At 57.2% G+C, this 13,906-nt stretch overlaps 2 protein-coding genes across 2 annotated transcripts; both read right to left on the reverse strand.

Annotated features, from left to right (window-relative positions):
• Positions 1–1,050: 1,050 nt before the first annotated feature.
• Positions 1,051–6,014, reverse strand: LOC135577567 (ubiquitin carboxyl-terminal hydrolase 36-like). The gene is made up of 11 exons (XM_065047703.1): positions 5,761–6,014; positions 5,470–5,687; positions 4,614–4,724; positions 4,217–4,319; positions 3,820–3,887; positions 3,379–3,449; positions 3,113–3,195; positions 2,676–2,787; positions 2,246–2,386; positions 1,843–1,943; positions 1,051–1,552 (listed from the first exon to the last, which is right to left on the reverse strand). The coding sequence occupies exons 1-11, from the start codon at positions 6,012–6,014 to the stop codon at positions 1,051–1,053; spliced, it is 1,764 nt and encodes a 587-aa protein (XP_064903775.1).
• A 6,751-nt stretch (positions 6,015–12,765) lies between these two features.
• On the reverse strand, positions 12,766–13,698 carry LOC135577568 (olfactory receptor 14C36-like). Its single transcript, XM_065047704.1, has one exon. The coding sequence runs from the start codon at positions 13,696–13,698 to the stop codon at positions 12,766–12,768; it is 933 nt and encodes a 310-aa protein (XP_064903776.1).
• Between the last annotated feature and the right edge of the window lie 208 nt (positions 13,699–13,906).

Consider the following 13,906-nt stretch of genomic DNA (forward strand, 5'->3'; position numbering starts at 1 on the left):
CAATACCCATGGTAGAATGCTGCTATCACTTCTTGTATACGATGAAAAATGATAGAAAACAACTCGGAAAGAAAAACCCCTCTTTTATGAAATCGTGTCTGAAATCTTCACCACGAGGTATCTGACGGAAAGCTCTCCCAGGAGTTGTCCGAGTGCTGAGGACTCTCTCTCAGCCGTTCCTCCCAGCAGAGCTGTTCCAGCCTCGGATCCTCCCTGTGGCTCCTCTGGCCGCTCCCGCTGTCCCGCCAGCCCAGCCGGTTCCCGAGGGAACGCTCCAGTTTCTTGCCCGGTGTCCCGGTGGCAGCGCCCCGGCCCCACAGGGACCCAGCGCGGGGCTGGGGCGGGCACAGGAACCGGCAGCAGCAGGTGAGGACGTGCACGGTGGTCCCCTCTGCTCTCCTTCCCTGGGGGGCCTCCCTGCAGTTATTGACATAAAGAACAACTTGGTGGTCTAAATAAAAGAGGTTGCTGTGAGCCAAGAGGAGAAAACAAAAAGGGGAGCCCAGAGAAAGGGGAGGGGAAAAGACACAGACAGGGAGAGGGAAGTGGGGGAGTAGAAGAATCAGAAGTGTTTTCCCTTAGAAGCAGAAAGGAAAAAAGGAAGGAAACTTTAAGAACAGAACCCCCAGATCCGTCCCCAGCCCCAGCTGCACAGCGGCGCCCAGAGAGCCGGTGCAGCCGCTGCCTGGGGAGGAGGCGACTCTGCAGCCTCCAGCTGTGGTGTCACCAGCTCCCATCGCCCCCGGGGACACGCTGCCCTGACAAGGCTGGCAAGGCCGCCCCGCTCCAGGGACTGGCGCAGCCACCCCGCCGTCCTGAGCAAGGAGGCAGCAGCCAATTCTCCAGCCTCTGCAGGGATGGGAACAAGAGCGGGGGCCTGGCCCCGCACCCCGACGCAGAGGGAGGGCAGAGCCCTGGGGTTTAGGGGCTCTCCCCGCCCGCCTCCTGCTTAGCAAGGTACCAGCATCATTCCTGCACTCCCCAACACAAGCCCCGGCTCCGGAGGCACGAGGCACCTACTGAAGTCTCTGGGCAGAAGCTCAGACTCACCTATGTGTCGGAAAGCGCCATCTTCTTGGCCGGTGGTGGTGACATGGTGCTGCTGGGCTGCGGAGCAGCCCTGGCCGACAAGAAGGCTTTCAGCTTTGCCAGCACCAGGCTGGCAGAAGCCCTGCTGCGAGGGTCCCTTGCCGGTGTCCCGGTGTTCTCCCCGCTGCTCCACGGCTCCTGGCCAGGGATGGGCTCCGGCAGCCCGGGGGAGGCGGGCAGGGGCCCGGGCTCCCAGCAGCGCTTCCGGGGAACCTGCGCTTTGGCCCCACTGGTGTGACTGGGGCTGCAAAGTCCTGGAGCCGCTCTGGGCGCAGGTGGCGGCTGCGAGGAGCGCGGCTTCTTGGGCCTCTGGGCTGTGTCACCGGGAAACGCTGCAGCCGCGCGTTTGGCTTTCAGGGCCAGCTTGGGTGACGGTGACCCAGAAGGCAGCTTGACACGGCCAGGCAGGCTGGAGGCAGCTTTGGAAACGGGACCCTCTGAGCTCTTCCCGGGGCTGGGGATCCTGGGGAAGGCAGAGAAGGGCACGTGTGAACTGCCAGTGTCGGAGCGACTGCAACACTCTCGTCATAGCTGCGCACGAGAACCAGGAGCCAGAAGCTCCGAGGAGGTGAGGAGCTCTTGAGCTGCCGCAAAACCACAACAAACGGCTGCCGCCCTCCCCTGAGCCAGCACACGCACGTGGGCAGTGGGGCTACTTGGGCCAAGCTCCTTCCCACATCCAGGCATGTGCCCCCAGCCCTGTCCCACACTCTGAGCAGGGACAGAGGGACCGGGGACACAGGGCACGCTCACCTGAGGTAGAACAGCACATACGCCTGCTGGTTAAGGACCACCTTGATGTTACTGGGGCGGACCACGTTGTCATTCATTTGGTACCACTGCCCGTCGCTGGCCTACGGAGGGAGAGAGAACGGGGTTGGGCTGTGTCCAGGGACGCTCCTGGCCTGAGGAGCAGCAGGAACAGCGCCCGTCAGCAGAGCTCCGCTCCCCAAAACCCCCAGGTGACCCCAGGCAGGTGAGGGGTCTCTGCAAGAGCAGAACTCCACACTTCCTGTGACGGAGCACAGCCCGTACCCCCCAGTGCTCCACACCACGCACCTCTGCTGAGCACCCTCCTGTCTGCGCATTACACGGACCCCTGAGCACCCGCCGGCCCCCAGCACAGAGAGGTGCCAAGAGAGCGCCCTGGGCTCACCTTCACGTAGCAGTAGTAGTGTCCTGCGTGGCTGCTGTACCCCGAGTGCACCAGCACCGCATAGAGCCTGTACATGACCGGATCCCCGCTGGTCTGGGACATGTACGGGCGGATGTTCAGGAGCTCAGGGTAGACCACGTCCTGCAGAGAGAGGATGTCTCAGAAGCCTGCACAGCAGATGGCAAGAGCAGCTCAGCTGTACTACGAGTCCCGTCTTGTGAGGGAGGGAGAACCCACTCTCCCCAGGCAGAGCCCACGGTGAGGAAGATGCCGGGATGAGCCAAACTCCCACCGCAGCACAGCACAGCTGGGGAAGGGCTGCAGGACTGCGGTAGAGCTCGCACCGCGCACAGAACCGCCTCCCACCCTGCTCGGGGCAGCAGGGCCTCGGGACAGGACACAGCCCCGCTCTGGATTGCTGAGCACTCACCTTTGTGATCTTGCCTCCGGTGAAGTCGGCAAAACGCTTCAGAGCAAGCGTGAGAACCCTGGGCGCTCGGTGGATGGTGAAGCGTTTGGTTGCCGACACTTTCTTCTTGCATCTGCACAGGGAGAGCTTGAGCTGTTCACGCTGTTCCGCCACCCAGGTGCTTGCCAGCCCTGGCCAAGCCACAAACCCCACGGAAATGACCCTGGTGAGAGCGGGTTCTGCTCCAGGGCACCTGCTCACGGCCAGGTCTGCTGGCTCAGGTCCCCGTCTCAAGACGAGGGAGATGAGGAGTGACAGGCTTCATCGCAGGCTTCACAGCCACGCACCTCACGGTTTAGCGGTGGAGCAGGTAGAGAAGCCCTCCTGTACTGCAGCTGGCCTCCTGCTTCCCACCAGCACACCCGCGGCCCCTTCCCGCCCCAGCCCCGCACACTCACTTGTCACACAGGTAGGCGTTCTCTCCGCCCAGCAGGTCTGGCTTCACAAACAGCTCCAGTGCCTGCTCTACGTTTGCGGCTTGCTGCCAGGACAGAGGAGAGGTCAGGGCCAGGCAGAGGAGGCAGCGCAACAACAGAAGCTGATTCCCTCTTGCCTGCACCGTGCCTGACACTGGCAGGTTAAACAGCCTCGAGCAGTAGCGGTGCAGCTGCAGGAACATCCCCTGCAGAGCAGAGCTCCTCCCCACCTGACCCTGCCCCGGTACCGTGATCTCCACCGGCAGGTCCAGACAGGGGTCAAAGGTGTCCGAGACTGCTTTGCACATTGAGCACTTCACTGCAAGAGAACGAGCAGTGAGCACCCCCTGGCACAACACGGCACCACCACCCCCAGCACAGCGCAGGCGGCTGCCGTGTTGCCCTTTTCCGCGTTTGGGCTCTGGGACGGCAGCACCAGCATTCGCAGTCTGTACGTGCTGGGACAACAAGTGTTACGGGACAGCTGGCAACGTGGGTTCCTTTGCTGGTGGCAATGAGCTGGGGACCCACAGCCAGCAGCTTCGTGGCCCACAGATACCAAAAGACTGACCAGCTGCAGCTCTGCATAATTTGCACATGCTTAGTGACTTTCCCAAGTTACTGCAAGGCTCTCGGGGAAACAGCAGCCCTGAGAGTCACAGGCCCAGGCCCTGGCAGCCAGCACTCACCACGGGACCGCAGGGAACCGCCAAAGATCTGGTGGATCAGGGTGGTGGCTTGGGTCTGGCGATCCAACCTAGAGACGGCAGCTGGGATCACACAGCGCCCGTCCCAAGAGCCACCCCCACGTGCCTGCGCTGTGTCCTCAGGATCCAAACCCAGCCCAGTCACAGGATTTGGGGACAGAACGGCATTTTGCTGGGGTGGAGTGTCAGGAGAAGGCAGACAGCAGCCCACGGCTGTGTCACAGAGGGGCAGAATGCTGGGCCATCCACCCCAGACCCTGGAGTCAGCACCTCCCTCCATGAGCCCAGCCCGGGGGACACGTTCACCCCACAGTCCCCTCCCGCGGGCACAGGGGACCAGCAGACAAGGGCAGTGACGGCCACCAGAGGCCCCACATACTCGGTGCAGTCGGGCAGGCAGGCCTTCTGCATGGCATCGATGGTGAAACGGAGGAACTCGTGTGCGTCCTCTTGCCTGCCCAAGCGGATGTGCGGGGCGATCTCTGCAGGAGAGGGAGGGATCAGCCGCAGCACGCGCTGCAACAGAGGCAGGTCCTCCCGCCCTCCCTCGGGACAGCGACTGCGGGGTTTGAGCTCCCTCGGCCCAAACCAGACGTCAGACTCATGTGGGCCGTGGGGGAAGCCCCACAAGGCCCGTGAAGGCCCTGGCAGGCTCAGTGAGTCGTCTCGGAAGAACCTCTGCCAAGACCTGCCCTGATCTCAAAGGTTCTGCTCCTGCAATAGTCTCTGCCCTCCTGCACAGCTACAGGAGGGGACACGAGGGCAGCCATCCTTACTCTTGAGGTCCCGGACAAAGGACACTGGCTTTATCACGCTGCCGCTGTTCGCGAACGCCTGCGTGACGTGGTTCTGCATGACGCATGTCATGCAGAAGCCGCTTTGGTGACCTGGAGTGGGAGAGGAGAAGACAGAACATTGAGGACAAACCCAGGAGAGATGGAGGCAGTACAGGGGACAGGGAATCTCTGGTCCAGCACGGCTCATCCACGCTCAGTTTTCCTATGAGCTCTGTGCTGCAGCAGAGCTCTGGGGCATCCCGGGGTCACAGGGACCAGCACACACCACCCCGGCTGGAACAGCCCCAGTCACAGCACCAGTCGCTGCAACCCTCCAGATGAGACAGCATCCACGTGGAGGGGAAACAGGGCACAGGGACTCGCTGATGAGCCCACGGGTCAGCCCTGAGGGGTCGATCCCACCGGAGCCCTACGGACAGGGCTGTGAGCCCCACGTGCTCCCCTCGGTCACGGCTCGGAGCAGAGCCCACCAGATTCCCGTTCAAAGCCGCCTGTGAACAGCACCTGCAGCCTGTACGCAGCCTTGTGCCCTGCGCTCACACGGTCCCCACAGGCTGCGGCTGTTTGGGGCACCTGCTCAGACCCTCATGGACCCATCTTAGTTCTGGCTGTGTCCAGCACAGACAGAGCCTCTCAGACGCAGGATGCAGAGCTCGGGAACACTGCTACGGCCAGGAAAAGTGGATGCTCCCGTATGCAGGAATGTCCTCTCCACCGAGAAACGGGCAGGAGGGAGCAGAGAAGGCACATCCCAGCAGCCGCACAGCCCCGGCAGAGCCGTGCGCAGGGTGCTGAGCGCAGCCCCGGGACAGGCGGGCGCTCGCCTCCGACTCACAGGTGCGGCTGTGCTCCCTGGACAGCAGGTAGTTGGCGAGCGGTGGCGTGTACGTGAGGCACTGCAGGGTGGCGTTGAGGAAACAGGTGTTTCCCTGGTTGAGCAGCCCGGCGCCGATGCGCTGGACACGCTGCCACTGCATGGCGAGGCGCCCTGCAGGGAACAGCCCCTTCTGGGGCGCAGGGACGCTGTCCCCGAGGCGCCCCGGGGTCCGGTCGCTGCCTGCGGGGAGAGAGAGGCGGGTGAGCCGCGGGCTGCGCAGCGCAGGGAGAGCCCCCCGGCCCTCTGCACCCACCCTGCTTGCCCGGCTGTCCCTCCTCAGCGCCGCGGGGGTGCTCGGCGGGCTCGGTGCGGGGGTTGAGCAGCAGGTACTTGGCCCGCAGCAGCTCCGGCTGGCCGGAGAAGCCGTGGCTGGCGGGCTGGAACTCGATCTTGTGCAGCAGCACCTTCGTGGCCGAGGTGCTCAGCAGCCGGCCCAGCGCCCCGGCATTGCCCGCGTCCCGCCGCGCTTTCAGCAGCTCCCTCGGCTTCGCCGTGCCCGCCATGGCGTGTCGCCGCACGTGCCACCGCCTCGAGGTTGCGCCGGTCTCTCGGCCTCTCCCTCTCCACCACCACACACGCTTCCCGCGCCTCCTCCTCAAGTCCCGCCCTTCGCTGCGGTCGCTCGCGCTCGGCTCGGCCCACTGACTCCTCCCCTCGCCTTCGCCGTCCGCTCCGCTCCGCGTCCAGAACAGAACTGAGCTGCGCCTGCGCGTCCCGGCAACGCCAGGGGCGGAGCCTGCCGGGGGCGGGGCTTGTTTGTGACGTCATCGCGCTCCGGCCATGCCCCAGAATCATTAAATGGTCACACACTATGGTTTCCGTGCAGGGGAACCTGGACACCGTGGTGGATTTGGCCAACAAAAGCCTCTGCAAGTCTTACAAGGCCAAGGCGCAAGGTGTGCGCTGGGGGCGGAGCAAACCTGGTGTCCCGGGTCAGGCTGGGATGTGACCGGCTGAGCAGTCCTGAGGAGAAGGGCGTGGGAGTTATGATGGGTTTATCTATATTTACTAGAGGTCTGTTAGCATTTTTTTATTTTACTAAACTGCGTTTCTCTCAGTCCAAATTTCTCCCTTCACTTTCGATTCTCTCCCCTATTGGGAGGGGAAGGGGTTGGGGGTGAGTGATCAGCTGTCGCGGTTGTGTTGCCAGCTCGGGTTAAACCACGACACGGGTGAAGGTCCAGAGGAACATCTGTCATAGTGGGGTCAGGGGCACTTGAGCTTTGTGGAGCAGCTCAGTCAATTGGGCCTCTTCAGTCTGCTGAAGGGGACACAGGGCACTGGAAAAGCAGCGACTCCTGCTTGGGGAGATGATGGGGGAGGCAAACCCTTCTGCAGTGGCGGCTGGTGGGACAGAGGCAGCAGCCACCAACACCCTCCAGGGAGCTTTGAACGGAGCATTGGGAAAAACTGAGCAGGCGGGTGGTGCTGCCCTGCAGCAGGACACCCGGGGACTCTCGGTGATCCCCGCCTTTGGAGGTTTCAGCTCACCAGAATGTCACCCAGCCTCACCCTGGGGTGTCTGATACCCTACCAGAGACTGCCCCATCGGTCCCTTTCCCAAAACCCCTTCCATGCTGTTGGAACGATAAAGGACTCAGCATTCCAATTTAATGTGAATCACGCAAAGCCATTTATTACAGAAACAAGCTTCCTTATATATGCAACTATTCTCCGATCGCACGTCCACGCTCCAAGCATGTATTCACTCATTGGATATCATCTATGTTCCCGAGCTGTCCACACGCTGGAGTCCCACTGATGACAGGTCCGTTGATTTACGTCACGTTGAGGCCTTGTTATTGTAGAAATGCCTCTCTCCCAGAGCAGGTCCTGTTTTCAGCTTTTTGGAGTGGCCTTGAGATTCCTTTGGGCCTGACTAATTCAACAATAAATCTCCGTCTAACAGAAACCCCTCCACGCGCGGATGCTGAGGGAGCTGGCTGAGGTCATTGCTGGACCACTCTTCATCATCTTTGCCAAGTCTTGGGAAACGGGAGAGGTGCCTGAGGACTGGAGGAAAGCAAATGTCACTGTAGTCTTCAAAAAGGACAAGAAGGAGGACCTGGGTAACTATAGACCAGTCAGGCTCACCTCCATCCCTGGGAAACGGCTGGAATGACTTATGCTTGGTGCCATCTCAAGGCATATCAAGGATAAGAGGGTCATTAGGGGCAGTCAACATGGCCTCACCAAGGGGAAGTCGTGCTTGACCAACCTCATTGACTTTTTTGAGGACATAACAAGATGGATGGATGATGGCAGAGCGGTGGACGTGATCTACCTTGACTTGAGTAAGGCATTTGACACAGTCTCCCACAGCATCCTCACAGCTAAACTGAGGGAGTGCCGTCTGGATGACCGTGTAGTGAGGTGACTGCGAACTGGCTGAAGGGAAGAAGCCAGAGAGTCGTGGTCAATGGGGCAGAGTCCAGTTGGAGGACTGTATCTAGTGCAGTGCCTCAGGGGTCAGTACTGGGGCCTGTATTATTCAAAATATTCATCAATGATTTGGATGAGGGAATAGAGTGACTTTCAGCAAGTTTGCTGATGACACCGAGCTGGGAGGAGTGGCTGACACGCCAGAGGCTGTGCTGCCATCCAGAGACCTGGACAGGCTGGAGAGTTGGGCGGGGAAAAATGTAATGAAATATAACAAGGGAAGGTGTAGAGTATTGCTTCTGGGTAGGAACAGCCCCAGGTTCCAGTATAAGTTGAGGAATGACCTATTAGAGAGCAGCGTAGGGAAAAGGGACCTGGGGGTCCTGGTGGACAGCAGGATGACCATGAGCCAGCACTGGGCCCTTGTGGCCAGGAAGGCCAATGGTACCTGGGGTGGATTAGAAGGGGGGTGGTCAGTAGGTCAGAGAGGTTCTCCTGTCCCTCTACTCTGCCCTGGGGAGACCTCACCTGGAATATTGGGTCCAGTTGTGGCCCCTCAGTTCCAGCAGGACATGGAACTGCTGGAGAGAGTCCAGCACAGCCACCAAGATGCTGAAGGGAGTGGAGCATCTCCCGTGTGAGGAAAGGCTGAGGGAGCTGGGGCTCTGGAGCTGGACAAGAGGAGACTGAGGCGTGAGTCCTTCATGGGGATCAATATGGAAAGGGGGAGTGTCAGGAGGATGGAGCCAGGCTCTTCTCGGTGACAACCAGTGGTATGACAAGGGGAAATGGGTTCAAACTGGAACACAGGAGGTTCCGCTTAAAGATGAGAAGAAACTTGTTCCCGGTGAGGGTGGCAGAGCCTGGACCAGGCTGCCCAGGGAGGTTGTGGAGTCTCCTTCTGTGCAGACATTCCAACCCGCCTGGACACCTTCCTGTGTAACCTCATCTGGGTGTTCCTGCTCCATGGGGGGATTGCACTGGATGAGCTTTCCAGGTCCCTTCCAACCCCTGACATTCTGGGATTCTGTGATACCAGAAGTTAACTATTGAAAAATTACACCTGCTTTGACAAGTAAGGACATGAAAAAGCTTCAGTTTTTCTCCTGAAGAACAAGGAGTTCCCTTATGGCACGGTCCTCTTTCTCTTATTAGTGACAGTGGCACTAATTCCAAACCATGCTTGAGAGCCGCTTTATTTTTCCTTGTGTCCAAAGCTCATCCCGCTCATCCCTGGGAAGGACTCCTGCCAGTCTCTGCAAAGCACATCACTCCAACCTTGTGTCATCCACAGTTTTCTGTTCAGCCCAGGACACTTCTCCCCATCCCTTCAGCACACTGCCAGCTCTCAGGTTTTCAGCTGCATGGAGTCAGGCCGCTCCCTTCAAAGTCTTCCCTACAAAAGTCTTCTCTACGTGCTGATGCCAACTATATCGCCTCATGATGTACGGCTCCACGCTCCTTCTGCAGAGCTCCATGGACGGGGCAGTCTTCCTCTTTCTTTCATGGTTATTCACCTTCACTTGGCGGCTCATGGAGAGGCCGGCTGCCCCGGCCCTGGGGCCTTGGGCTGGGGGGGCTCTGGGGGCCACCCCCCTACATCCTCGTCCTGCTCCAGCGGCAACTCGACACAACACGGACATCCACCCTGGCCCAGGGGACAGCATGGGGGGATCACCGGAGAGCGCAGCCCGGGGACCCACGGGCCACACGGCCCAGGCCCGGTGGGGAGCGGAGCCGCCCCTGACCCGCGCTGTGCCCTCCCTGGCCTCTCCATGAGCCGCCACTGCCCGTCCCGGGGCTGAGCGGCTGAGTGCAGCCACTCCCTGACAGACCGAGCCCTGCAGCAGCGCTGACCAATCCCAGCCCTGGGCTGCGCCGCTGCTGGCGCTCATTGGCTGGCGCTGGGCCGCGGGGTGGGCCGTGGGCGGGGTTTGGAGCATGGCGGCCGCGCCGGTTCTGCCGCCTCGAGGAACCCGGTACCGGCCCCGGCGCTGCTGTGTCCATGAGAAGGGGCTGGAGCCCCCGCGGCCTCGCCAGGGCCCATCACAGCCCTGGGGAGTGGGGCCGGGCTGTGCTGTGGCAGATCTGGCCTGGGCACTCCTGGACAGGCACCCGGCTGCCCAACCTACCATGACTCCCCGTGGCGCTTTCGATGATCGAACCGGTGTCAGCGAGTCATCATTAATTAATTGCCTTTGGATTATTAGAATTAATATTAACTTTCACTCGGTGAGGTTCGATTATTTTATTAGTCTTTTGCAATGCCCTGCACTAGTGTTATTTTCATCCCATTCATCCATCGTCCCATATTGTTGATTATTTTCATTGTCACCGTTTGTTTACTGCTCTAATACTTTGTTCTGAATTGAGAGCGCAGTCTCAGTTGATTACTGTTAATCATGCGTGTGTTCCGTATGATGGTTCCGTTCCCCACCCAGAGCTCATTCTCAGGAAAGTAATTCATTGTTAACATGACCTCCTGTGGAATAATTACTGAGAGAGCAAATTACTGAAACTAAATACCAAGGATACACTTATTGAGAATAAAGCTATATCCACATCTTCAGAATATAAGGCAGCTGCCCAGAGGGGAAGAAATCTGCTCCCTATGCTTCCACCTGCATGAAACAACACAGATCAACCTTCACAAAATTACATAAATCCTAAACTAACGAACCTAAACCAAGCTAACCCAACAAAGCTAAACCAAACAACCTAAGACAACCTAAACTCAACTTCACCAATCTTCAGCAACAGAAACCAACCAACCGGAAATAGGCTACAGACAGACACCCTACAAATCACCCATAAAGTAACTGATTCAGCATAAACCAACCAACCCAAAATTCACCCATCAAACAACCAGCCTTAAAAAACACCCAAAACTAAGTAATATAAACCGAGCTAAAACAAACTTAAATGAGCATTCAAACAGGGTAGAAACAAACAAGGTAGAAACACAAAAGCTGACGAAAAAGAATGTAGAAACAAAGAAGCTACAAACTGAGAAGCTACAAACAAAGAAGCTGGAAAAAAAGGAAGACTTATAAAGAACCTAGAAAATGTGTTAAAAAAAGGCTCCAAAGTCAACCGACTCTAAACAACGAACCTCAAGCAGCCAACCAGCCTCAGACAACCTAAAGCAAATGACCTAAACCAACCCCAGACAAATAACCAACCTAAACCAAAACAGCCAGAACCAACCAACCTGAAAGAGCCACCGCAAACCAACCAAACTAAACCAACAAACCCAAAACAACCTACGAAGAACCTATAAACCATGTGAATGGCAAAGGAAGTGTCAGGGACATCCAGCAGCTGTGCCCAGCACCTGGCCACTAAGGGCAGGGACAGTCCCCTGGGCCTCATGGGCACAGAGACCCTTGGGGACAGCACCTCAAGGGCTCCTCCAAAGGGTGCTGGGGAGAGGGGCGGTAGGGGGGCTGCACCTGGGGGCCCCATCACCCCCATGTCACATGGCCAGCACCCAGCATCGCAGCAGTCACAGTGCCCCAGGGCAGGAGAAACAGCAGCGTCCTGCCATGCCCATGGCCAGAGCTGGCCCCGGGCAGCCCCAAGACATCCCAGAGAAGCCCTGGAGGAGCTGGTGTGGATGGATTCTGAGTGATCACTGAGGTTCATGCAACACATTCCTTTGAACTCCTGACAGCCATGACCTTGAGCTAATAAGAAGAAATCACTGGCAGCTCTGTTTTGCAGCGAAGCATGTCTGACAGCACTGACATCTGTTAAAAGACAACCCAGGGCTGGGCTCATAGATTTAGCTTCTTTTGTGAGACAGCAGTCTAGTTTTTTTAAAGTTGTAAGTGCATGTGCAGTACCTACAGATGAAAAAAGGCTTGCTGAAACTCTCTGAGCTTTATTCCAAAATTCTGTGTTTGAGTTACAGGACTCTGAGACCTGATGTATGTCTTGTTTTTGCCATACGGCTCTGTTGTGTGGTAAAATGTCAGGGTGAAAGAATGTTAGTTGTCCGAAGTCTCAAGGCCCTCCTAATGCTCTTGCCGGGATGCTCTTCCATGCTCGCTGCCCGCAGATCAAAACCAAATCCTCAGGTAAACCTACGGGATCTGTTCCAAGAGTGATTTGTGGTGTTGCACCACAGGGAGTGACTGGCATACAACCCTGTAGGGGACACATCAAACCCTAAACTATTTATATACCGACATGTTGTGAAATTTAGATAAAAGCAAATAGGTACCTGTAAGGTTCCCATGATGTCTAATTCCTGTGGTTCAAGGGGCAATGCAGGAAAATCATTAAACTTATACAATTTATCATGGTACCATGTAGCTTTTTCCCAGGCAGTCTGTCTCCAAGTTTCCCGACACCACCACAATGGCTGCATAACTCCTGGCTTGGTGCAATTGCTTCTAACAGTTTCATTGTATAAGTTACCTAAATGTTGTTCTGTTGCTGGTACTCCTACTAAGCATGTACGAAAAGGATCTGTTGGTGTGGATAAAGAAGCACAGAAAATAGCTGCATGGGTTAAGTTCGCTAAGGTAAGCCATACGTTTTCTTGCTGAATCAGGCCTCTGCTGATGGGCCACCCAGAGACTCCAAGGAGAAGGCAACAAGGTCGTACACATGTTGACAGTATCCATTTCACTTGAGAACCTGCAGAGACACAAGCAGAGCCCCTTCCCCAGGTTGTTAGATCAACAGATCCTGACCATTCGTTAGACACAGGCCTCTGAGTCAGAGAGGCTGGCTTCATGCCTCTGGAGAAGTGCCATGGATGAAGAAATTCCTTGACAAACATGGTTATCACAGATCAAATGCTCAATGCGCAGGAGATTCCTGAGATGAACTGGAAATAACTTCTGAAGACACATGGGTAACTTATTACTGCTGACAGAAAAATGATTGAATCTGCTTCTCCAGTGCCACTTTCATCTCCTGGTTCCTCATGCTGTAGATTACGGGGTTCACTGCTGGAGGCAACACTGAGTACAGAAAAGATACCACCAGGTCCAGGCTTGGGGAGGAGATGGAGGGGGGCTTCAGGTAGGAAAACATGGAAGTGCTGATAAACAGGGAGACCACGGCCAGGTGAGGGAGGCACGTGGAAAAGGCTTTGTGCCGTCCCTGCTCAGAGGGGATCCTCAGCACGGCCCTGAAGATCTGCACATAGGACAGTATGATTAATAGAAAACACCCAAATCCTAAAGAGACGCTAACCACCAGAAGCCCAGCTTCCCTGAAATAGGTGTCTGAGCAGGAGAGCTTGAGGATCTGGGGGATTTCACAGAAGAACTGGTCCACAGCATTGCCCTTGCAGAGCGGCAGTGAAAATGTATTGGCCGTGTGCAGCAGAGCATTGAGAAAGCCACTGGCCCAGGCAGCTGCTGCCATGTGCACACAAGCTCTGCTGCCCAGGAGGGTCCCGTAGTGCAGGGGTTTGCAGATGGCAACATAGCGGTCGTAGGACATGATGGTGAGAAGAGAAAGCTCTGCTCCAAAGAAGAAGACGACCATTAAAACTTGGGCAGTGCATTCTTGATAGGAGATGGCTCTGGTGTCCCAGAGGGAATTGGCCATGGACTTGGGGACAGTGGTGGAGATGAAGCCCAGGTCGAGCATGGAGAGGTTGAGGAGGAAGAAGTACATGGGGGTGTGGAGGTGCTGGTCCCAGGCTATGGTGGTGATGATGAGGCCGTTGCCCAGGAGGGCAGCCAGGTAGATGCCCAGGAAGAGCCAGAAGTGCAAGAGCTGCAGCTCCCGTGTGTCTGTGAACGCCAGGAGGAGGAACTGGGTGATGGAGCTGCTGTTGGACATTTGCTGCCTCTGGGCATGAGGACAATGTCATAGGAGAAAAAGACAATGACAAGCTACAAAAGAATTCTCTGAGCAAAATCAAAGCCATTTCCCATAGAAGCCCCACTGTCACACACAGACACTTTTCTTTTTCCTGGAGACCGCCTTCAGCTTTGTAGCTGGAGCCCTGGTTGGTGCTTGATAAGCATCTGATGAAGAACTGGCCCTC

This window comes from Columba livia, unplaced genomic scaffold (genome assembly GCF_036013475.1).
Source record: "Columba livia isolate bColLiv1 breed racing homer unplaced genomic scaffold, bColLiv1.pat.W.v2 Scaffold_102, whole genome shotgun sequence".
Classification (NCBI taxonomy): domain Eukaryota; kingdom Metazoa; phylum Chordata; class Aves; order Columbiformes; family Columbidae; genus Columba; species Columba livia.